The 23,853-nt window shown below is 45.8% G+C and overlaps 2 protein-coding genes across 3 annotated transcripts in view; both read left to right on the top strand.

Annotated features, from left to right (window-relative positions):
- The window catches only part of PLAAT3 (phospholipase A and acyltransferase 3), a 369,991-nt gene that overhangs the window by 266,731 nt on the left and 79,407 nt on the right, over nucleotides 1-23,853 (top strand). The gene's annotated exons all lie outside the window — the stretch shown is intronic.
- The window catches only part of ATL3 (atlastin GTPase 3), a 50,567-nt gene continuing 34,762 nt past the window's right edge, over nucleotides 8,049-23,853 (top strand). Inside the window, exons 1-3 of one of the 2 annotated variants that reach the window (XM_050757197.1) lie at nucleotides 8,049-8,994; nucleotides 21,156-21,370; nucleotides 21,504-21,647. In XM_050757197.1, coding sequence (XP_050613154.1) covers nucleotides 8,949-8,994; nucleotides 21,156-21,370; nucleotides 21,504-21,647 — 405 coding nt within the window. In that variant the 5' untranslated portion in view covers nucleotides 8,049-8,948. The remainder of the gene's footprint in view (nucleotides 8,995-21,155; nucleotides 21,371-21,503; nucleotides 21,648-23,853) is intronic. The other variant, XM_050757199.1, reaches the window with a different exon arrangement.

Here is a 23,853-nt window from a genome sequence, read left to right on the forward strand (position 1 = left end):
GGAATGGAAGCATCTGTTGCATTACTGGTAATAGCCATACAGGTGGGCCAGGGGTTAAGGGGGTGTTGTAGTTTTTTAATTCTGTTTTAATCCTGTTTAGGGTTTGGATGTTAGTGTCTACTAGGCCTGACTCGTTTATGTAATTTTCGTCTTCCTTTTTTTTTTTTTTTTGAGACAGAGTCTTGCTCAGTCGCCCACGCTGGAGTGCAGTGGCGCGATCTCGGCTCACTGCAAGCTCTGCCTCCCGGGTTCACGCCATTTTCCCGCCTCAGCCTCCGGAGTAGCTGGGACTACAGTCGCCCGCCACCACGCCTGGATAATTTTTTTGTATTTTTAGTAGAGATGGGGTTTCACCGTGTTAGCCAGGATGGTCTCGATCTCCTAACCTCGTGATCCACCCGCCTCGGCCTCCCAAAGTGCTGGGATTACAGGCGTGAGCCACCGCGCCAGGCTCTTCTTCCTTCCTTTTTTCTTGTCTATTAAACGCTCCACTCCTTAAAACAAACCAAAACAAACAAACAAACAAATATACATTATTAGGTGCTAGATAAGGAAATAAATGATGCTGGTACCTAACTCTGACAGCACTTGCTACAATCTGGAGACTCCAACTGGAAGGAAGTCCATTTTCCTAATATCTAGCGGCAGAGAAGTTAAAAAGCAAAATATGCACGAGGTTTTACTGGTCTTTTCAGACCCTTCGGAAATTTTTTTTTTTTTTTTTTTTTGAGATGGAGTCTTGTTCTATTGCCCAGGCTGGAATACAGTAGCACGATCTTGGCTCACTGCAACCTCCGCCTCCCAGGTTCAAGCAGTTCTCCTGGCTCAGCCTCCTGAGTAGCTGGGATTACAGGCATGTGCCTCCGTGTCTGGCTAATTTTTGTATTTTTAGTAGAGGCGGGGTTTCACCATGTTGGCCAGGGTGGTCTTGAACTCCTGACCTAGGGTGATCCTCCTGTCTCAGTCTCCCACGCCTGGGATTATAGGCATGAGCCACTGTGCCCGGCCAGTTCTATGAATGTGTATTGATCTTGCGCTGTGTGTATAACACAATTCTGAGAACTTTGAAGAGACCTCCAAAATATGTTTGTCTTGTCTTCAATGAGCTTACAAGCTAGTTAGGACAAAAAAAATACATAAATAATATAAATTAAATAGCAACTAAAAACAACCGCAAACACCATAAAACCATAGTGCTTTGATTAGATGGCAAGTAAATTAAATGAATTTAAAAGAGGGGGACCAGGCACATTGGCTCATGCCTGTAATCCCAGCACTTTGGGAGGCCGAGCTGAGCGGATCACCTGAGGTCGGGAGTTCAAGACCAGCCTGACCAACATGGAGAAATCCTGTCTCTACTAAAAATACAAAAATTAGCCAGACGTGATAGTGCATGCCTGTAATCCCAGCTACTCGGGAGACTGAGGCAGGAGAATTGCTTGAACCCGAGAGGCAGAGGTTGCAGTGAGCCGAGATCGCGCCATTGCACTCCAGCCTGGGCAACAAGAGTGAGACTCTGTCTCAAAACAAACAAACAAACAAACAAACAAAAACACCAAAAAGGGAAAGGGCCTGTAATCCCAGCACTTTGGGAGGGCAAGGTAGGCGGATCACCTGAGGTCAGAAGTTTGAGACTAGCCTGGCCAACATGGAAAAACCCCATTTCTACTGAAAATACAAAATTACCCAGGCATGGTGGCGTGTACCTGTAATCCCAGCTACTCGGGAGGCTGAGGCACGAGAATCCCTGAGCCTGGGAGGCAGAGGTTGCAATGAACCGAGATCATGCCACTGCACTCCAACCTGAGCAATGGACTGAGACTCCACCTCAAAAAAAAACGAGGGGAAGGAATTACCATGAAGTTATAGTGGCTTAGGGAGTTTTTGTTTTTTGTTTTTTGTTTTTTTTTTTCTGTCACCCAGGCCGTAGTGCAGTGGTGCGATCTCAGCTTATTACTGCAACCTCTTCCTCCCAGGTTTAAGTGATTCTCCTGCCTCAGCCTCCTGAGTAGCTGGGGCTACAGGCGCATGCCACCATGCCCGGCTAATATTTATATTTTTAGTAGAGACGAGGTTTCGCCATATTAGCCAGGCTGGTCTTGAACTCCTGACCTCATGATCTGCCCGCCTCAGCCTCCCAAAGTGCTGGGATTACAGGCGTGAGCCACTGTGCCCAGCCCAAGATGGAATTTTTAAAGTGCTTCCTGGCTGGCACAGTGGCTCACCTCTGTAATCCCTGCATTTTGAGAGGCCAAAGCAGGAGGATGGCTTGAGCCCAGGAGTTCAAGACCAGCCTGGACAATACAGCAAGACCTCATCTTGAAAAATAAAGTAAAGAGCACACTGGAGTATGGCCATTTCTCTGAAGTTTCCTTGAACACCTGAGGCACTGTGCTAGGTCTCTTATTCTTTGGCCTTGTCTTTGTAGGACTGGTATTTTTGTGTGCGTGTGTGAGTACGTAGTAAGGACTGTTTTTTTTCTGTTTTTGTTTTTTTGAGATGGAGTTTTGCTCTTGTTGTCCAGGCTGGAGTGCAATGGTGCGATCTCGGCTCACCACAACCTCTGCCTCCTGGGTTCAAGCGATTCTCCTGCCTCAGCCTCCAGAGTAGCTGGGACTACAGGCATGCACCAGCACACCTGGCTAATTTTGTATTTTTAGTAGAGACAGGGTTTCTCCACGTTGGTCAGGCTGGTCTCGAACTCCTGACCTCAGGTGATCCACCCGCCTCGGCCTCCCAAAGTGCTGAGATTACAAGCATGAGCCACCGCACCTGGCCAGGACTGGTATTTTATACAGATAATTTCTTTATTTTTGAGATGGAGTTTTGTTCTTGTCGCCCATGCTGGAGTGCAATGGCATGATCTCAGCTCTCTGCAACCTCCGCCTCCTGAGTTCAAGTGATTCTCCTGCGTCAGCCTCCTCACTGGCTAGGATTACAGGTGCATGCTACCAAACCCAGCTAATTTTTGTATTTTTAGTAGAGACAGGGTTTCACCACGTTGGCCAGGTTGGTCTTGAACTCCCGACCTCTGGTGATTGGTCCACCTCAGCCTCCCAAAGTGCTGGGATTACAGGCATGAGCCACTGCGCTCGGCCTATACAGATAATTTCCAAGTTTAACTTCTAAGCCATCTAATTACCCTATATTTTCTTGACTTTTAGAAGCAATTATATATTTTATTTTTAAATTTTTTAAATTAAATAGTTTAATTTAAAATATTTGAAAACCGGGCACAGTGGCTCACACCTGTAATCCCAGCACTTTGGGAGGCCGAGGTAGGCAGATTGCCTGGGGTCAGGAGTTGGAGACCAGCCTGCCTAACATGGTGAAACCCTGTCTCTACTAAAAATACAAAAAAATTAGCTGGGCATGGTGGCACATGCCTGTTGTCCCAGCTACTCAGAAGGCTGAGGCAGGAGACTCATTTCAACCCGGGAGGCAGAAGTTGCAGTGAGCCAAGATTGTGCCACTGCACTCCAGCCTGGGCGACAGAGTGAAACTCTCTTGAAAAAAAAATTAATATATAGTCACAGATCATTCATATATATGTACACAAATATTCAGGAATATATATATTGTAAAGTTTTATCACTAACTCCCTCCACTCCTCTACACACATGTAGGTAGCTACTATTAGGATTTTCTTTCTTTCTTTTTTTTTTTTTGAGACAGAGTCTTGCTCTGTAGCCGAGGCTGGAGTGCAATGGTGCGATCTCAGCTCACTGCAAGCTCCGCCTCCCGGGTTCATGCCATTCTCCTGCCTCAGCCTCCCAAGTAGCTGGGACTACAGGTGCCTGCCACCATGCCCGGCTAATTTTTTGTATTTTTAGTAGAGACAGGGTTTCACCGTGTTAGCTAGGATGGTCTCGATCTCCTGACCTCGTGATCTGCCCGCCTCGGCCTCCCAAAGTGCTGGGATTACAGGTGTGAGCCACCAAGCCCGGCCACTATTAGGATTTTCTTGTGGCAAACATAAGCAAAGGTGAATATAGCAAATCTGTATCCTCATCCCCACTGCCTTTTTTTTTTTTTTTTTTTTTTTTTTTTTTTAATGAAGTTGCTCTGTCACCCAGGCTGGAATGCAGTGGTGGCATGATCTCGGCTCACTGCAACCTCTGCCTGTTGGGTTCAAGCCATCCTCCTGCCTCAGTCTTCCAAGTTGCTGGGATTACAAGCATATGCCACCATGCCTGGCTAATTTTTGTATTTTTAGTAGATACAGTGTTTCACTATGTTGGCCAGGCTGGTCTTGAACTTGTGACTTTAAGTGATCCACCTCAGACTCCCAAAGTGCTGGGATTACAGGCATGAGCCATTGCGCGCTGTCCCCCACCCCCCACTTACTTATTTCCTTCCTTCCTTCCTTTCTTTTTCTTTCTCTCTCTCTCTCTCTCTCTTTCTTTCTCTTTCTTTTTTTTCTTTTTTTTTTGGAGGTAGGGTTTGCTCTGTTGCTTAGGCTGGAATGCAATGCTACAATCATGACTCACTGCATCCTCTACCTCTTGGGCTCAAGCAATCCTCCCACCTCAGCCTCCCAACCAAGTAGCTGGGAACACAGGCACCCCACCATATCTGGCTAATTTATTTGTTTATTTTTGGTAGACATGGGATCTCCCTATGTTGCCCAGACTGCTTTCTTTGTTTGTTTGAGACAGAATTTCTCTCTTATTGCCCAGGCTGGATGCAATGGTGTGATCTCAGCCTCCTGTAACCACTGCCTCCCGGGTTCAAGAGATTCTCCTGCCTCAGCCTCTGGAGTAGCTGGGATTACAGATGCCTGCCACCACGATTGGCTAATTTTTTGTGTTTTTAGTACAGATGGGATTTCACCATGTTGGCCAGGCTGGTCTGCAACTCCTGACCTCAGGTCATCCACCTGCCTCGGCCTCCCAAAGTGTTGGGATTACAGGTATGAGCCACCGTTCCTGGTCTCCAGACTGGTCTTGAACTCCTGGGCTCAAGAGATCCTCCCAGTTAGACTGCTGTGCTGTTGCCTGAAATACCAATAATGAAGTAGCTGACAAGGTCTTAAGCTTTCAGTATGTTACCATGTTGAGGACCTAATATTCAACTTTATAAGACCCTATCATGTGGGGTTGGCTATTTTCTTTTTACAAATGAAGATGCCAAATCATTACCCCATTTTACACACACGCAAAATAAGGTATGGAAATTTAAATGATGCCCAGGGATGTAATATTTCAACTTCTCCCTTCTGAGTTGCTTAAATACTGATCCTGCACATAGATGATAGAAGGCCGAACTGTGTCCCAGTACAGTCACTGTGAATGATATTTCCTCAGCTGTTTATCCCACAGGACTGCGAGTCTCTGGAGGATAGGAATGTATCTTATGCAGCATTACGGCCTATCATGGTACCTGGCATATAACAAATGCCCTATTTTTGGAAAGCTTTGGAACCTGAGTCATGGTGGATGTCAGTGCAGAAAACAATTTTGCTATTTTTATGTTTCATAAACCACTTGAGTATCTTGAATATTTATGACTTTGTTTAGCTTTTCCAGAATGAATATGCTGATTAGTAATTTTGATCACTAAACACACAATCATCATTCCCAAACACACAGCTCACTTAGCCTAGAACAACTCTGTGGGTCTTTAAATCATTTTGCAGATGATGAAATGGGTTCAGAGAGGTTAAGTAACTCACCCAAGGTTGCATAGCTAGTGAACATCAGAGCCAAAACTCAGAGCCAGGTGAGTCTGACCCCAAAGCCAGTGGTCTTAACCACTGAAATATGTCTACATGTCACCTACTTCTGGAAAACCTCAAGGAAAGCTCAACCTTTGATCATAGCACATGACTCAATTCAGAGTGAGATGGCTGAAGGCAGGCTGTAATCAGTATCGTCAATATTTGGCACTTTCAGTGTCCACTGTTTTGATGACCCTGGATATTTGAGAAGGAAATAACAAAACATGTTTCTCATTTACAGTGGTTGCTTTCTAAGTTGTGACTAATCCTTAAGTCCACCTATAATTTGTACTGTTTTGTTCCAAATGTCAAAAGCTGCTACAAGGTATGGGGAAGGCTGATGTGCTAACATTGACCTTGATACCTTGATGATGTAATATTGAGACATATATCAGTATTTGCTGTTCACTTCCTGAGAAGTTGGATTTCAGTGAATGTCTGGGAAGCCCTTAAAATAAACTAGGGTATTTTGTTCAATAGTAAAAGTTAGGTATTTAATATTAAAGGAACCAGAAAGTGAGTGAGCAGTGTTAGATGTAACATATATCTTCTTCATCCATTAATTCAATGGATATTTGAGTCTCTATTATCTGCCAGCAGTATTTAGGGAATGGGGATATACTAGTGAACAAAATAGACAAAAATTCCTATCTGTTTGGAACTTACACTCTAGTGGGAAGAGACAAACACAATGAAAGGTTAAAACATAAGTCAGATAGTAGTATGAAGTCTTCTTTTTTTGGAGATGGAGTCTTACTCTTTCTCCCAGGCTGTAGTGCAGTGGTGCCATCTCTACTCAATGCAAACTCTCCTGCCTCAGCCTCCTGAGTAGCTGGGATTACAGGCGTCTACCACCATGCCTAGCTAATTTTTTGTATTTTTAGAAGAGATAGGGTTTCACAATGTTAGCGTGGTTGGTCTCAAACTCCTGACCTCAGGTAATCCACCTGCCTTGGCCTCCCAAAGTGCTGGGATTACAGGAGTGAGCCACCGCGCCTGGCCAAGTAGTATGAAGTCTTTTGGAGAAAAGTAATTCAGGGAAACGGAGCAGAGAATGCTGGGATGTGTGTGCAATTTTTTTTTTTTTTTTTTTTTTTTTTTAAGATGGAGTTTTGCTCTTGTTGCCCAGGCTGGAGTGCAATGGTGCTGTCTCAGCTCACTGCAACCTCCACCTCCTGGGTTCAAGCAATTCTCCTGCTCAGCCTCTGGAGTAACTGGGATTACAGGCATGCGCCACTCCGCCTGGCTAGTTTTGTATTTTTAGTAGAGATGGGGTTTCTCCATGTTGGTCAGGCTGGTCTCGAACACCCACAACCTCAGGTGATCCACCCGCCTCAGCCTTCCAAAATGCTGGGATTACAGGCCTGTATGTGCAATTTTAAATTCTCACACAGTGTGCTGCAATTGTGACAAGACATTGATTTTTGGCCCCTCCTTTCTCTTTCTGGACATGTTACATCCTGTAGGTCCTGCCTTCTGCACATCCAGTGTGAAACTCCAGTAAACACTTGCCCTGATATTCACTTCTTGTCTCTTACTGGCCCAAGTTGGCCTAGATCTAACTTAGATTACATTTAAAGCATGGAAGAGGGTATTCAACAATGTTGAGAGTTTGGGGAGAATTAGAAGTGGCAGGAGAAAGGATATCAAACAGGACCTCTTTATGTAGAATCATCTTGACCTCTTCACCTTTGGCCTAATCACTCTGCAAACAGAAAGTAGCTCAATGGGCTTGGCAGGGTCTAGAAGTAGCAGGAAGGAGGTTCTGGGTAGGTTACAATGATTAAGGCAGAGACAGAAATAAGACTGTATGAAGCAATGGTGACGTTAAGAGGTGGTGGTTGGGGGCCGGGGTTGGGGGATAGATGCTTTAACTTCCTGTAAGCTCCACCAGCAACTTATCTCCAAGACAACCACTTCCACTTCCAACAAATCCAGAAACCAATATTCTTCAATTGTGGCAAACGACATTTTCTCAATCACATGTTAAGTGTGAATAACAGTATTTTCAGAGTATCTTCTTTTGTATTGATCTACCCACACAGTTTAAGGAAAAGTGTGCTTGGAAAGGCAGTTTCAAAACAAGCTCCTATAACCTGAGGTTTACAAAAGATGGTCATGGCTTAGGCTGGATAAAGCCAGTAGAAGAGGTCTCACCAGACTTTATTTTTTAAAGACAGTCTCGTTCTGTCGCCCAGGTTGGAGTGCAGTGGCGCGATCTCGGCTCACAGCAACCTCCACCTCCCGGGTTCAAGCGGTTCTTGATCCTCGTGCCTTAGCCTTAGTAGCTGGGATTACAAGCTTGCGCGACGAAGCCCAGCTAATTTGTAGAGACGAGGTTTCACCACGAACTAGCCCAGGTTGGTCTCGAACTCCGGAGCCCAAGCAATCCTCCCACCTCGGCCTCCCAAAGTGCGGGGACTACAGGCGAGAAGCACCGCGCCCGACCGGACTTCTTACATTAGCTATTAGAGCCGGGATGGTGAGCATCTGCCATGGCCAGGGACAGGAACATAGGGAGATGACAATAAAGGTGGTAATGAAGTCACGGCCACCTGCTCTTATGAAGTCAAAATCATTAAAGACCCAGTGACGTTGATGCCATCCAGGATTGAGACCTCTCTTCTGCCCATCTGTGGTCACGGGCCTAGTTAAACACCGCAGCCGTCTCCCACACTGGGGGTTCTCGGAAAAAGCCTCGGCCTGGGGCCTGGTCTGCACGCTAGGCGCGGGCCGCGGCTCGCTGGAGGAGTCGAGCCAGCCCGCCCCTTCCCGCACGGCCTGCTGGGAGTTGTAGTTCAGTCGTCGGGGAACCGCGCCAAGTCCCGCCCCAGATGAGTGCGCAGTATGGGGACAGCCGGCCGGGACCCAGTGAGCGCGGGACTACAATTCCCAAAGGAGCGTAGCAGCCGACGCCCAGCCAACAGGTAGCCAGCGGCTTGCTTCGCGCGCACACGCGGCGGGCGGTGGCGGGATTCTGCCGCGTGCGCTTTCCCGCCCCGCCTCGCCTAGCCTCGTCCTGCGTTCGTCACGCCTCGGACTGTCCGTTGGGCCACGCCGACCGCCCTACGCTCGCTCCGTCGCGGCTCCGCGCGCCCCACCTTCTCGCTAGTTTTTTCTAGAGCCCAGGCTCCGCCCGTTTCCCGCTTCCAGGGCCCGGTTCGTTCCCGCCCCCACCCGTCCTTCTCCTCTGCACCCCTATTGCTTCTGCTTTGAAGGCGGAGGCTCCATGTTGTCCCCTCAGCGAGTGGCAGCAGCTGCCTCGAGAGGAGCAGGTGAGGCGCCGATTTTCCCCGGATCGCCCCGCGGCCACCCCCTCCGCCCTCCCTGCTGTAGCTCTGAGAAGAACCCCCGCCCGCGCCGCCGCCCTTCCTCGTCCCGGGGCTGGGACCGCGCGTCCCTCGCCGGGGTCCCTTGGCTTCCCAATTTGTGGCCGGGGGCTCCTCTTCGGGCCCGGCTGGTCCAGCGAGGGCGGCGCCTTCCTTAGCTTTCGGCCGGGGGCGGCCGCCGTCAGGGCTCGGGCCCGGCCGCCTCCGGGGGCTTCTCCAGCTCCTCCTCTGGGCTGCAGCTGCCCCTGGGCGGCCCGAGGGCCGGTGGTCCCCGTGGGCGGCGTCCGGAGCTTTCGGCTCCGCAGAGCCCCGCCCTGGGCAGAGCCGGGCGCCCCGGGGCGCTGCCCCTCGGTGCCCGGGCACTCAGCGCCCTCTCGGGTCGGAAGTCGGGGCCCGGATGGAGCGGGAAGGTGGATGCTGGTTTATTTGGCCTTTCTGGAAGTGCATGAAGGCTGCGAAGTGTCTTGGAAGCTTTATGTTTAGCCTAACGACCTTGAGGCATTCACCACAAGTATTAGGAAAGTTGGTTTTCAACCCACACTTAACGCTGTAAAGAATTGGCCTAAATTGGTTTTTAGTAAGTTAGTGCATTTGGCACGGTACGTTGTTCTTTTACTTTCCTGAATACATGAAATGTAGTGAAAGTATTAAGTAAAAACCAAATAAGGAGTCATCGTGTATTCATGGATCTGATTTAGTCTGTCGTTTTACTTGGCTTTATTCTAGTGTAATGTGTGTGCTGTTGAAATGACCGTTTCACTTGCGAAATCGAAGGGCAAAAAGGAAAAGAACAGTGAAGAATTTTTAAATAAGTCTCAGTTCTCAAATTCAAATACGAGGCAATGCAACGTTTTGTGAAAGTCTTAGAATTACGGACCAAAAATGTACGATTTCACACGTTGGCTTACTTTTGGAGATTTAAGAAGCATAACCTACGGAGTACTAATCCCTGTCAAGAATTTAGCATTGCAACATAGGTACTGAAATTCAAATTAGTGCTTTTTTTTTTTTTTCCCAATTCCCACAGAGATTAGTTTGTACTCCAGAAATTCCTGTCGCCACTTTAACACCTGAGAACAGTTTGAGAAGGATCTCAGTATTGCAGTAGTCCAGCAAATTATTTTATTTTATTATTGTTTTTTGAGACAGAGTTTCGCTGTTGTCACCCAGACTGGAGTGTAATGGCGCGATCTCGGCCAACTGCAGCCTCTACTTCCTGGGTTCAAGCAATTCTCCTGCCTCAGCCTCCCGAGTAGCTGGGATTACAGGCATCCTCCACCGTGCGCGGCTATTTTTTTTTTTTTTTTTTTGAGATGGAGTTTCGTTTTTGCTACCTAGGCTGGAGTGCAGTGGCACAATCTTGGCTCACTGCACCCTTTGCCTCCTGGGTTCAAGCGATTCTCCTGCGTCAGCCTCCGGAGTAGTGGGATTATAGACATCCGGCACCAGGCCCAGATAATTTTTTGTATTTTTAGTAGAGACGGGGTTTCACCATGTTGGCCAGGCTGGTCTCGAACTCCTGACCTCAGGTGATCCACCCGCCTCGGCCTCCCAAAGTGCTGGGATTACAGGCGTGAGCCACCGTGCCCGGCCCATTATTTTGTTAGCTACAGTTTACTACCTCATTGTAGTAGAATTCATGAAATAGGAGAAATAACAGAGGATAGATGTGATGATGTGTACTAGCTTAATTTTCTTTTTCTTTTTCTTTTTTTTGGTTAGATGGAGTTTTGCTCTTTCGCCTAGGCTGGAGTGCAATGGCGCGATCTCTGCTCACTGTAACCTCCGCCTCCCAGGTTCAAGAGATTCTCCTGCCTCAGCCTCCCAGGTAGCTGGGATTACAGGCACCCATCATTGTGCCCGGGTAATTTTTGTATTTTTAGTAGAGAGGGGGTGTTTCACCATGTTGGCCAGGCTGGTCTTGAACTCCTGACCTCAGGTGATCCGTCCAGCTCAGCCTCCCAACGTGCTGGGATTGTAGGTGTGAGCCACCGCGCCTGGCCCATTTGCATGGTATTTCGATTGTTAGAACACGTTAGATATATTTCACAGTTGAATTATGTTAACAGATTAGAAGATAGGCTTTCCTGGTATAGTAGGTGCTAATTAGGAAATCCTTACTTGGCCGAGAGCTGTGGCTTACACCTGTAATCCCAGCATTTTGGGAGCTGAGGCAGGTGAATCACCTGAGGTCAGGAGTTCAAGACCAGCCTGGTCAACATGATGAGACCGGCCCTCCCCCCTGCAGCAAAAAAGTTAAAAAAAAGTTAGCCAAGGTGGTGTTGCAGGCCTGTAGTTCTGGCTACTCAGGAGTCTGAGGTGAGAGGATGGAGTGAGCCCAGGAAGTTGGCTGCAGTGAGCCTTCCTTTTTTTTTTTTTTTTTTTTTTTTTTTTTGCTGTGAGCCTTTTTCTTGCTACTGCACTCCAGCCTAGGCAACAGACTGAGACCTTGTCTCAAAAAAAAAAAGGAACACAGCTAATTAAAACCTTTGGTGGCATTCTTATGCTTAGGAAAGAGATACAAAATTGTTGTTGAGCTTGTTCCATTAGAAAGGTTGTTTTTCCTTCGCTTGTAGTATAGCCTGGCATCATTTTCAGATTCAGCCCTCTCCTTGGATTTTCTGAATCTTTGGTACCGTTTAGTCATAGATAATTTTTGTAAATGTATGAAGCATTACACAATCCTTAGTCAACAAAAAAAAAAAATGGTTTTGTTCAACCTTCGGTGCTAAGGCGAAAAGATTTTCTACAACAGACAAATATAAAATTTGCCCAGTATTCTGGTTAATTGGATTTAAATAGTACTTTCACCGAAACAGCCTTAAGCATATTGCAGCACTGCCTTAAGACAAAACGGTATGTAGAAGCTCCCACCCCTCCACCACCCAGAAGGAGCCACACCCAGCAGTTCTGGAGTTGGCTAAGATCTTAGTATACTTATCTTGCCTGTGATGATGTTTTCTCTGGCTTTGTCTGTTGGTTAGAAACCTTAAAGACTGCCAGCAAGAACAAGGCATGAAAATGGTATGCCTCTGTTTTGGGTGTGTTGCTCTTGCCCTTTAGAGAATCTGATATTTTATAAGGAGACTAGAAAACTCAGATCATAACTTTACCCTGAGTCATACATAAATCTACTTAGCAAAGTGTTTCTGTGACTGGTTACTTTGTTTTCAGAACTCTTTGAATGGTAAGGATGAGCGCCAAGACTGGCTCTACTCAGTGGTTCTTAATCTACGGTAATATTGCCTCTTCCTGCCCCTGGAGCATTTAGCAATGGCTGGAGACATTTTTTGGGTGTTAGAACCTGTTGTGGGGAATGTTACTGGTATCTAGTAGGTAGAGGCGAGGGATGCTGCTCAATAGCCTGAAGTGCGTAGGATAGCCCCCCACAACAGTTGTGCAGCCCCAGTGTCAATATGTCGGTAGTGCCGAGGTTGAGAAACCCTAGTCTACACTGTCAGTTTTTTGTTTCTTTTTTTTTTTTTTTTTGAGACAGAGTCTCGCTCTGTCACCCAGGCTGGAGTGCAATGGTACGATCTCGGCTCACTGCAACCTCCGTCTCCCAGGTTCAAGTGATTCTCCTGTTTCAACCTCCCGAGTAGCTGGGACTACTCCTGGCCAATTTTTTTGTATTTTTAGTAGAGACAGGGTCCACCATATCGGTCAGGCTGGTCTCAAACTCCTGGTTGCAAATGATCCATCTGCCTTGGCCTCCAAAGTGGTGGGTTTACAGGCGTGAGCCACTGCACCTGGCTCACTTCTCAGGAATCCTAAACTCTTGGGAGGCTGAGGTGGGAGAATCACTTGAACCTGGGAGATGGAGGTTGCAGTGAGCAGGGATGATGCCCCTGCTTACCAGCCTGGGCAACAGAGCAAGAATCTGTCTCCAAAAAAAAAAAAAAAACTTTCTAATTATTATACAAAGATTTTCAACATTTTCTACATACTTGAATTGATGACAGATAGAATATTATCATGAACTGTTTACAGCAATGGAGTAGTCCCCATTATCTGAGGGGAATACATTGTAAGGCCCCCAGTGGATAGCTGAAACTGCTGATGGCAGTGAGCCCTGTATACACTATGTTGACGAATGAGAGGGCTCCTAAGTAACTAATGGGCATGGTAGTGTATAAAGTGTGGACATTCTGGAAAAAGGAGTGATTCATGTCCCTGGCAGGATAGCACAAGATTTCATCATGGTACTTAGAACTGCATTGCAATCTTAAGACTTATGAATTGTTTATTTCTGGAATTTTAAACATAGGTTGTAAATTCACATAAATACATATGAATGACAGATGTGACTGTGGTCCAGCTGTAGCTTTGTGTCTGTGCAATAATACCACATGTTACCCATATTCATGCAATGTAATATAGCATTAACTGTTGTTGCAGTATGCAGAATTAGACCTTGGAAAATAATTGCTTCTCTAAAGGGACAAGGCATGTAAGATTGCCGCTTACAGATATTTTTAGTACCCTCCCGGCAGACTAGATCTCCAGAGTTTAAGATTTCTGAGAAGTGGACTGGGCACAGTGGCTCATGCCTATAATCCCAGCACTTTGAGAGTCTGAGGTGGGCAGATCACCTGATCGTACAGTGAATGATCCATCCCCTTCGGCCTCCCAAAGTGCTGGGATTACAGGCATGAGTCACTGCACCCAGCTAGCACTTGACTCATTTTACTGATGAAACTGAAAACTAGACATGTCCAGGCTCACACAGGTTGTTAGTGGTAGGGCTAGAACGGGAACTTGTGTTTTGAGTCCTAAATTCATTTATTTCCACAGGTTACTTCTGAGAGTAAGCAGGTGAATCTGTCCCTTAGGCAGTTGTACATTTAGACTAAATGCAGGTTAGAGATCTGTGAAGTTGTATCATCCAAATAGAGGGTAGGCCGGGTGCGGTGGCTCACGCCTGTAATCCCAGCACTTTGGGAGGCTGAGGCGGGTGGATCACCTGAGGTCAGGAGTTCAAGGCCAGCCTGGCCAAGGTGGTGAAACGCCGCCTCTACTAAAAATAAAAAATCAGGTATGGTGGTGGGTACCTGTAATCCCAGCTACTCAGGAGGCTGAGGCAGGAGAATCGCTTGAACCCAGGAGGCAGAGGTTGCAGTGAGATGATATTGGGAGGCTGAGGTGGGAGGATTGCCTGAGCCCCGTAGGTCCAGGCTGCAGTGAACCACCACTGCGCCTTTAGCCTGTGCCACAGAGTGAGACCCAGTCTTAAAAAAGGTGTAATATACAAGCAGCTCCATTTAACTTGCATTATTGGTGGTGTGTACAGCTCAAAATAATTCTTCCTTATATAGGCCCAAATCCAAGGAGCACTGTCAGTGAACAACATCTTTTTTTTTTTTTTTTTTTTTTTTTTTTGAGACAGGGTCTTGCTCTGTTCCCTTGATTGGAGTGCAGTGGTTGAATCACTGCAACCTCTGCCTCCCAGATTCAAGTGATACCAAGTAGCTGGAATTACAGGCGCATTACCACTATGCCTGGTTATTTTTTATATTTTTAGTAGAGATAGGGTTTCGCCCTGTTTCCTGGGCTGGCCTCTAACTCCTGTTCTCAGGTAATCCGCCTGCCTTGGCCTCCCAAAAGTGCTAGGATTATAGGCGGGACTTCCCATGCCTGGCCAAGAAGATCTTTTTAATCTGGTGGATGTTGATAATCATGCTTTTATTACTGGTGTGAAGAGAAATGCAGAATCACCCCAGCTCTTCCAACTAAACAGAGCCTGGTTCCCTTCCTTTATTCTTGGGTACTGTGCTATAGGGAGAGGAAGAGATGAGTAAGGACTTTTCCCCCACCAGCTGTCCTCAGTAGTCTTCAGCTTCTCTTGAAGTGCAGTTCACCGTACACAACTGTATACATTCTTCTTCTTTTTTTTTTTTTTTTTTTGAGATGGAGTCTCAGTCTTTCACCCAGACTGGAGTACAATGGCACAATCTCAGCTCACCGAAACCTCCGCCTCCCGGGGTTCAAGCGATTTTCCTGCCTCAGCCTCCTGAGTAGCTGGGATTTACAGGCATGTGCCACCACACCCAGCTAATTTTGTATTTTTAGTAGAGACGGGGTTTCTCCATGTTGGTCAGGGTGGTCTCAAACTCCTGACCTTAGGTGATCCGCCTGCCTCAGCCTTCCAGTGTTGGGATTTACAGGCATGAGCCACTGTGCCCGGCCTCAACTATATACATTCTTATCATTGGATTATCCCATCTTGTAACCACATAATTTTTACCTTCTATGTCTACTGCTCTAGCAATGCCACTTGCATCCTTTGGGTTGTAACCTTCAACTATATTATGGTACATGTCATTCATTCATTTTACAATAGTTTATTGGCCGGGAGCAGTAGCTTTGGGATCCCAGCACTTTGGGAGGCTGAGGCAGGCGGAACACAAGGTCAGGAGTTTTAGACCAGCCTGGCCAATATGGCGAAACCCCGTCTCTACTAGAAATACAAAAATTAGCCGAGCGTGGAGGCGCATGCCTGTGGTCCCAGCTGCTCAGGAGGCTGAGGCAGAGGAGTCGCTTGAACCCGGGAGGTGGAGGTTGTGGTAACCTGAGATTGCTCCACTGCACTCCGGCCTGGGTGACAGTGAGACACCGTCTCAAAAAAAAAAAAAAAACAACAACAATAGTTTATTGTATGTGCTGTGTGTCATTACATTCACATTGCTTAGTACACTTTTTTTTTTTTTTTTTTTTTGAGACAGTTTCGCTCTGTCGCCCAGGCTGGAGTGCAATGGCACAATCTTGGCTCACAGCAACCTCTGCCTCCCGGGTTCAAGCGATTCTCCTGCCTCAGCCTCCCAAGTAGCTGGGATTACAGGCGCCTACCACCACGCCCAGCTAATTTTTTATATTTTTGGTAGAGACAGGGTTTCACTGTGTTGTCCAGGGTGGTCTTGAACTCCTGACTTCAAGTGACCCGCCTGCCTCGGCCTCCCAAGGTGCTGGGATTACAGGCGTGAGCCACTGTGGCTGGCCTTGCTCAGTAAACTTTTAGTAGTGAAATAGATAAAACAAAAAGATCTGGTATGATGAACTTAATTGTAAAGTCCTAGAAGACTGTTGTGTTGGCTACTAGGCTTGGCTGTATTTGGCAGAGCCTCCAAATAAGTGATTTAAGGAAGGTAGACATTTTTTTTCACATTAAAGTGAACCAATATGGCAGTTCTGCTACATGAAATCTGACCTCTCTTGTTTCTCCAGCATTCCTGGGGTGTTGCCCTCGTATGCCTGGCGCAAGGTGATTCACTCCTACTTTTACATCCAGCCAGCAAGCAGGGGGAAAACGCCTGATCTGGAAGTTGCGTCTGTCATTTCCAGTCACTTCCCATTGGTCAGAATTTAGTCACCTGGTCATATCCTAGCTATAAATTTGGGTTGGAAATGTGTTTCTTCTGGGCAGTTGTATGCCCAGCTAAAAATGTATTATATAGCAGGAGGGAGAAACTAATATTGGGGGAAAAACCAGACATCTCTGTCACAATCGAGACTTTGTTTTGTATTTCTTTGAGTGCTACACGGTACTTAACACTGTGGCTTTATCCCTGAAGTCTGAATAAATTCTTCTCATTAGTTCTTTTGTATGAAAGACTGAAGGTCTTTGGATCTTGGATTTACCTGCTGCTGTGGCAGTAAGAACCCCAAGAGATTATTCCCAGAAATGTTTCCTTTTTAATCCAGGCAATAACAGGATAGAAAAGTGTTAGTATGCATTGATTACAATGATAGCATGACATTTAACCTATATTTATAAGTTGTTTCCTAATAGTCTGCAAAAACTTAAAAAGTAGGAAGAAGCCAGGCACAGTGGCTATCATTGACATCCACAGTGGCCTATTATCCCAGCATTCTGGGAGGCTGAGGTGAGAGGATCACTAGAGCCCAGGAGTTTGAGACTAATGTGGGCCACATGAGACCCCCATCTCCACAAAAAAATTTAAAAAATTAGCCAGTGATGGTGGCACACACCTGTAGTCCCAGCTACTCTGGCGGCTGAGGTGGGAGAATCGCTTGAACCCAGGAGTTTGAGGCTGCAGTAAGATACTGGGTGCTGGAGCAACATACTGTCTCAAAAAAAAAAAGTGCGAAGAACCCTTTTGTTGCTATCTGATACTATAAATGTAAAAAGTGAGCAGCAATTCCAGTGGCTTAAAGGGGAGAGAGTCTTGCAGTCAAACTGTTTTGTCTGCTTTGCCTGCCATGATCGTGTAGCCCTCAGTGCTGGTTAGACAAAGTCATTTTGGAACCATCTTTGTGATTTTGGCCATGTCTGCCTGTCAGTACTAAGCTTTACTTAATATGTCTCCTTAGGTCTACTTTAAATTCACTTCTTGGCCGGGTAAGGTGTCACTGTGATTTTGGCCGTGTCTGCCTGTCAGTACTAAGCTTTACTTAATATGTCTCCTCAAGTCTACTTTAGATTGACTTCTTGACTGGGTATGGTGTCGCTGTAATCCCAGCACTTTAGGAGGTTGAGACAGGTAGATCATTTGAGCTCAGGAGTTCAAGACGGTCCTGGGCAACATGGTGAAACCCCATCTCTCCAAAAATACAAAAATTAGCTGGGTATAGTGATGAATGCCTGTAGTCCCAGCTACTTGGGAGGCTGAGGTGGGAGGATGACTTGAGCCGGAGAGGCAGAGAGTGCAATAAGCTGAGATAGTGCCACTGTGCTCCATCCTGGGTGATAGAGCCAGACCTTGTCTTAAATAAATAAACAGACTTGTTAAATTTAGCATCCTTCTAAAGAATAATTTATTAAAATACAGATTTGTTGTTTTAAAGTATACATTAAAATGCATAATTATTAAAATTACTTTTTTTTTTTTTTTTTTTGAGACGGAGTCTCGCTCTGTCGCCCAGGCTGGAGTGCAGTGGCGCGATCTCGGCTCACTGCAAGCTCCGCCTCCCGGGTTCACGCCATTCTCCTGCCTCAGCCTCCCGAGTAGCTGGGACTACAGGCGCCCACATCCGCGCCCGGCTAATTTTTTGTATTTTTAGTAGAGACGGGGTTTCACCGTGGTCTTGATCTCCTGACCTTGTGATCCGCCCGCCTTGGCCTCCCAAAGTGCTGGGATTACAGGCGTGAGCCACCGCGCCCGGCTACTATGTCCTTTTAACTACCTAAAAACATCTTTAATACCAGTGACACTCACACTTAGGGAAATAGTTCTTTATTCACTCCTTAGGCCCCAATGGTAGTTTTTTGTAAACTTCCCGTAAGTCCACAGCTACTAAGTGGCTCTGAATTTCTTTCTTTCTTTTTTTTTTTTTTTCTTGAGATGGAGTCTCGCTCTGAAATCTAGGCTGGAGTGCAGTGGCACGATCTTGGCTCACTGCAACCTCCACCATGCAGGTTCAGGCAGTTCTCCTGCTTCAGCCTCTGGAGTAGCTGGGATACAGGCGCGCACCACCACGCCTGGCTAATTTTTAGTAGAGACAGAGTTTCACCATTGTTGGACCAGATTGGTCTTGAACTCTTGACCTCAGGTGACCTGCCCGCCTTGGCCCCCAAAGTGCTGGGATTACAGGCGTGAGCCACCACGCACGGCCTGAATGAATTTCTTTTTTGCTTTCTTTTCTTTTCTTTTTTTTTTTTTTTTGAGACGGAGTCTCACTCTTTCTCCCAGGCTGGAGTGCAGTGGCGCAATCTCGGCTCACCGCAACCTCCACCTCCTGGGTTCAAGGGATTCTCCTGCCTCAGCCTCCTAAGTAGCTGGGATTACAAGCGTGCACCACCACGCCTGGCTAATTTTGTGTTTTTAGTAGAGACAGGGTTTCTCCATGTTGGTCAGGCTGGTCTGGAACTCACGACCTCAGGTGATCTGCCCGCCTCGGCCTCCCAAAGTGCTGGGATTGCACAGGTGAGCCACTGCGTCCGGCCCCTTGCCTTCCGTTCCCTTCCCTCCCCTCCCCTCTTCCCTTCCCTCTTCCCTTCTCAAGACAATCTCTCGCTGTATTGGCCAAGTTGGTCTTGAACTTCTGGCCTCAAGCAATCCTCCCATCTCAGCTTCTCTAAGTGCTAGGATTACAGGCGTGGACGCTGTGGCTGACCTGAATTTCAAATTAATTATCTTTGTACTTTGGTAGGGAAACTGGTAAGGAAAGTATAATACTAGTTAGTGCTTATTTTTGAACTACAGAATTAATTGCTTCTAAAACTTTTTGAGTTATTACTAGTGATATGCAAAACACAACCACCTAAAGATCTTTTTGAGCTTATTTCTAGGAACTGTTGGGCACTATGCTGAACCTTCATAAGCCTTCATTTCCTTCTTTTTTTTTTTTTTTTTTGAGACCTCTCTGCCACCTACGCTGGAGTGCAGTGGCGCGATCACGGCTCACTGCAGCTTCTGCCTCCCGGTTCAAGCAATTCTCCTCCCTCAGCCTCTTGAGTAGCTGGGACCACAGGCATGTGTCACCATGCCCGGCTAATTTTTTTTTTTTTTTTGTATTTTTAGTAGAGACAGGGCTTTACGATGTTGGCCAGGCTGGTTTTGGACTCCTGACCTCAAGTGATCAGCCTGCCTTGGCCTCCCAAAGTGCTGGGATTGTAAGTGTGAGCCACTGAGCCTGGCCATTTCCTTCTTTTTAAAATGAAGCAATATTATTTACATCAGAGTTGTTCTGAGGATTAAATATATAGAAAGCTTAGCAGTGGCAAACACACTATTATTGATAGACATTGTTTTATTTCCACTTTTGGACTGTTTTGAGTAAAGCTGATAGGAACTTTCTGTTTTTGAGATAGAGTCTTGCAATATTGTCCAGGTTGGTCTTGAACTCCTGGGCCCAAGTAATCCTCCTGCCTCAGCTCTCCAAGTAGCTGGGACTACATGTGCGATCCACCACGCCCAGCTCAACATTCTTGTATATATGTTTTTTGGTGGACGTAGGCATTCATTTCTCTTAGGTGTATAACTTGGTGTATACCTTGGAGTAGAATTGCTGGATCACAGATACATTTAATTTTTGTGGATACTGCCAAACAGTTTTTTGAAATGGCTTTAGTATTTTGTGCTCCTATCAGAATGTGTGAGAATTCCAGTTGCTTCATACCCTGTCCCACAGTTGATATTGTCAGTCTTTTAAATTTTAGCCATCCTGATGGGCAGGTAGTGGTATCTTACTGTGGTTTTAATTTACATTTCCCTGTTGAGTAATGATATGGAAGTACCTTTTAATAGGATTTGTATGTCTTTTTCTTGCAAAGTGCCTGTTATTTTTTCTTGTGGATTGCTATGTTGATGCTGGATGTGGGTCCTTTGGAAATAGATATTATGAATACTCTTCCCTAGCCTGTGACTTGCATTTTTACTTATTGAAGTCTTTAAATGAACACAATTTTTAATTTTAATGAAGTCTGTGTTGTCATTTTATTTTCTTTTATGGTTAGTACTTTTTTTCTTTGAGACAGGGTCTTATCTGTTGCCCAGGTGGGAGTGCAATGGTATGATCTCAGCTCACTGCAACCTCTGCGTCCTAGGTTCAAGTTATTCTCATGCCTCAGCCTCCCGAGTAGCTAGGACTTACAGGTGTGTGCTACCACACCTGGCTGATTTTTGTATTTGTTGGTAGAGATGGGGTTTCGTCATGTTGGCCAGGCTGGTCTTGAACTCCTGACCTCAAGTGATTCACCCACCTCGACTTCCCAAAGTGCTGAGATTACGGGGGCGAACCACCGTGCCCTGCCCTTTTATGGTTAGTACTTTTGTGTCTGTTTTTTGTTTCTTTTAGTTTTGTCACCCAGGTTGGAGTACAGTGGTGTGATCATAGCTCACTGCAACCTCAAACCCCTGGGCTCAAGGAGTCTTCCTGCCTCAGCCTCTGAATAGCTAGGACTACAGGTGTACACCACACCTGGCTAATTTTTTAAATTTCATAGCGCTGGGTTTCACTGTTTCCCAGGCTAGTCTCAAACTCCTGGCCTCAAGTAATCTTTCTGCTTTGGTTTCCCAAAGTGCTGTGATTTTAGGCATGAGCCACTGAGCCTGACCCTGTCCCCTGTTTAAGAAGTTTTTGTTTTCCCCATATTCAAAAACATATTTTAAATATTTGACACTAATTTTTTTTTCTCTACATGAACATAGGTGATGCCATGGAGAGCAGCAAGCCTGGTCCAGTGCAGGTTGTTTTGGTTCAGAAAGATCAACATTCCTTTGAGCTAGATGAGAAAGCCTTGGCCAGCATCCTCTTGCAGGACCACATCCGAGATCTTGATGTGGTGGTGGTTTCAGTGGCTGGTGCCTTCCGAAAGGGCAAGTCCTTCATTCTGGATTTTATGCTACGATACTTATATTCTCAGGTAAGATAGAATTATTTTATTTCAAGTAAAAAGTGAGACTTGAATGTCCAAAAAAGCAAAATAAGCTCATAGATTATTCTTGATGCATAAAATTTTTAATTTAAGATTTAATGGAGATTTCTTACTTCTGTAGAAGGAAAGTGGCCATTCAAATTGGTTGGGTGACCCAGAAGAACCGTTAACAGGATTTTCATGGAGAGGGGGATCTGATCCGGAAACCACTGGGATTCAGATCTGGAGTGAAGTTTTCACTGTGGAGAAGCCAGGTGGGAAGAAGGTAAGGATGAAAATGACCTTACAGATTAACAACAGCAACAACAACAAAATATGAACTTCAGCATGTACTGTGTTAACCCAATTAAAAACCTTTTATCAAAGAATTTAAAATCGGTAAAGAAAAGTTAAAAAGTCCCTGTTTTGTCCTGAAATTTTAGTCTATTGCGGAAAATAGGATTTTCTGACACAGATATGAGAAGTTGTAGCTTTGATATCTAGCTGTAGTCTCCTTGGTCTGCTAATTGCTTTATTTTAATTTTCTTTTCTGGAAAAACATTTTTACTAAAAGCTATACAGATTTTCTCCTTTGCACCTAGCAGTACTTTATGTAGTATTGCTTAGGGCCATGTAGCATTTTAAGACTCAATTAAAAAATATTAATCTGTTGCTGACTCTGCTAATTCCCATTCCAACATGGGCTTCCTTGAATAATTCAGGATACAACTTATTGTGTATGACAGCTTTCCTTCACACACAATTTTTGTGGGTGTGTGTATATCTGACTTGGGGAGAATTTAAAAAACACATAGCATTTTAATTTGTTTGAAACAGACCTTCTGCCTGTTACATTTTGTGCTCTTAACCAATTAAAGAAGCCAATGGCGGCCGGGTGCAGTGGCTCACACGCCTGTAATCCCAGCACTTTGGGAGGCCAAGGTGGGCAGATCACAAGGTTAGGAGTTTGAGACCAGCCTGGCCAACATAGTGAAACCCTGTTTCTACTAAAAATACAAAAAATTAGCTGGGCGGGTGGGCGCCTTTTCAATAAAAGGAAGGAAGATGTGAAAACAACTTTTTATTAAAGCGAATGATTTAAAATTAATACATATTGATTGTTTTTAAGATTCTTAAATAAAATGCATGAATATAGTTTAAAAGGTCAAATACTACTGTAAGGCTTCTAACAGAAAGCAACTGTCATGTGTGTTATTCTCCTCTCTGCCCAGTTTTCACTTTTCAGAGGCTGATGCTCTTATGTGTTACCACTTCTGTTCTTTATTTCCTTACTCCTGTATGGGTGGCACAGACCTGGGCGTTGTTGTTCTGGGAGTTGAGCAGGGAAATGGCATTGGGGATCTCACTGTTCAGAAGGTGGGCATTCACTACCCCCCAGCTGTCAGTAGGGCTTCTTACCCCCAGTCTCATCCATGCCTTATAAGCTATGGGCATAGAGCCTCTCCACAGATTTCTTTGTAAGGATCGGGAGGGGTAAGTCATGTGTTTCTTACACAGACTTTTATCCATCACTTCTGTTTTTAGCCCAGTCCTATAAGCATGCCCTCATGCCTGTTTGTGGTTTTTTTTTTTTTTTTTTTGAGGTGGAGTCTCGCTCTGTCGCCCAGGCCGGAGTGCAGTGGCGGGATCTCGGCTCACTGCAAGCTCCGCCTCCCGGATTTACGCCATTCTCCTGCCTCAGCCTCCTGAGTAGCTGTCCCGCTCTGTTGCTCAGGCTGGAGTGCAGTGGCACCATATTGGTCACTACAATCTCTGCCTCCCAGGTTCAAACAATTCTCCTGCCTCAGCCTCCTGAGTAGCTGGGACTACAGGCACACACTATCATGCCTGGCTAATTTTTGTATTTTTAGTAGAGACAGGGTTTCACAATGTTGGCCAGGCTGGTCTGGAACTCCTGACCTCGTGATCTGCCTGTGTCGGCCTCCCAAAGTGCTGGGATTATAGGGGTGAGCCACCACGCCAGGCCACCTTTGATATTTTGAAGTGCTGGTCTGTTGGTACTGAATTCTTTTAGCTTTCATACATCTGAAAAATCTTTATTTTGCCTTTGTTTTGGAAAACATTTACTCTTAGTGTAGAGTTCTAGGCCAAAGTATTTTTCTCAGTACTTCAAAGGTGTTGCCCCTTTGCGTTTTCGCTGACATTGTTTCTTTTCTTTTTTGTTTTGAGAGGGAGTCTCGCTCTGTTGCCCAGGCTAGAGTGCAGTGGTGGGATCTTGGCTCACTGCAACTTCTGCCTTCCGGATTCAAGCAATTCTTCTGTCTCAGCCTTCCGAGTAGCTGGGACTACAGGCGTGCACCACCACGCCCGGCTAATGTTTGTATTTTTAGTAGAGATAGGGTTTCACCATGTTGGTCAGGCTGATCTTGAACTCCTGACCCCAGGTTATTCACCTGCCTCTGCTTCCCAAAGTGCTGGGATTACAAGCAGGAGCCACTGTACCCAGCCTGCTGACATTGTTTCTGACAAGA

Source organism: Macaca thibetana, chromosome 14 (assembly GCF_024542745.1).
Source record: "Macaca thibetana thibetana isolate TM-01 chromosome 14, ASM2454274v1, whole genome shotgun sequence".
Classification (NCBI taxonomy): Eukaryota; Metazoa; Chordata; class Mammalia; order Primates; family Cercopithecidae; genus Macaca; species Macaca thibetana.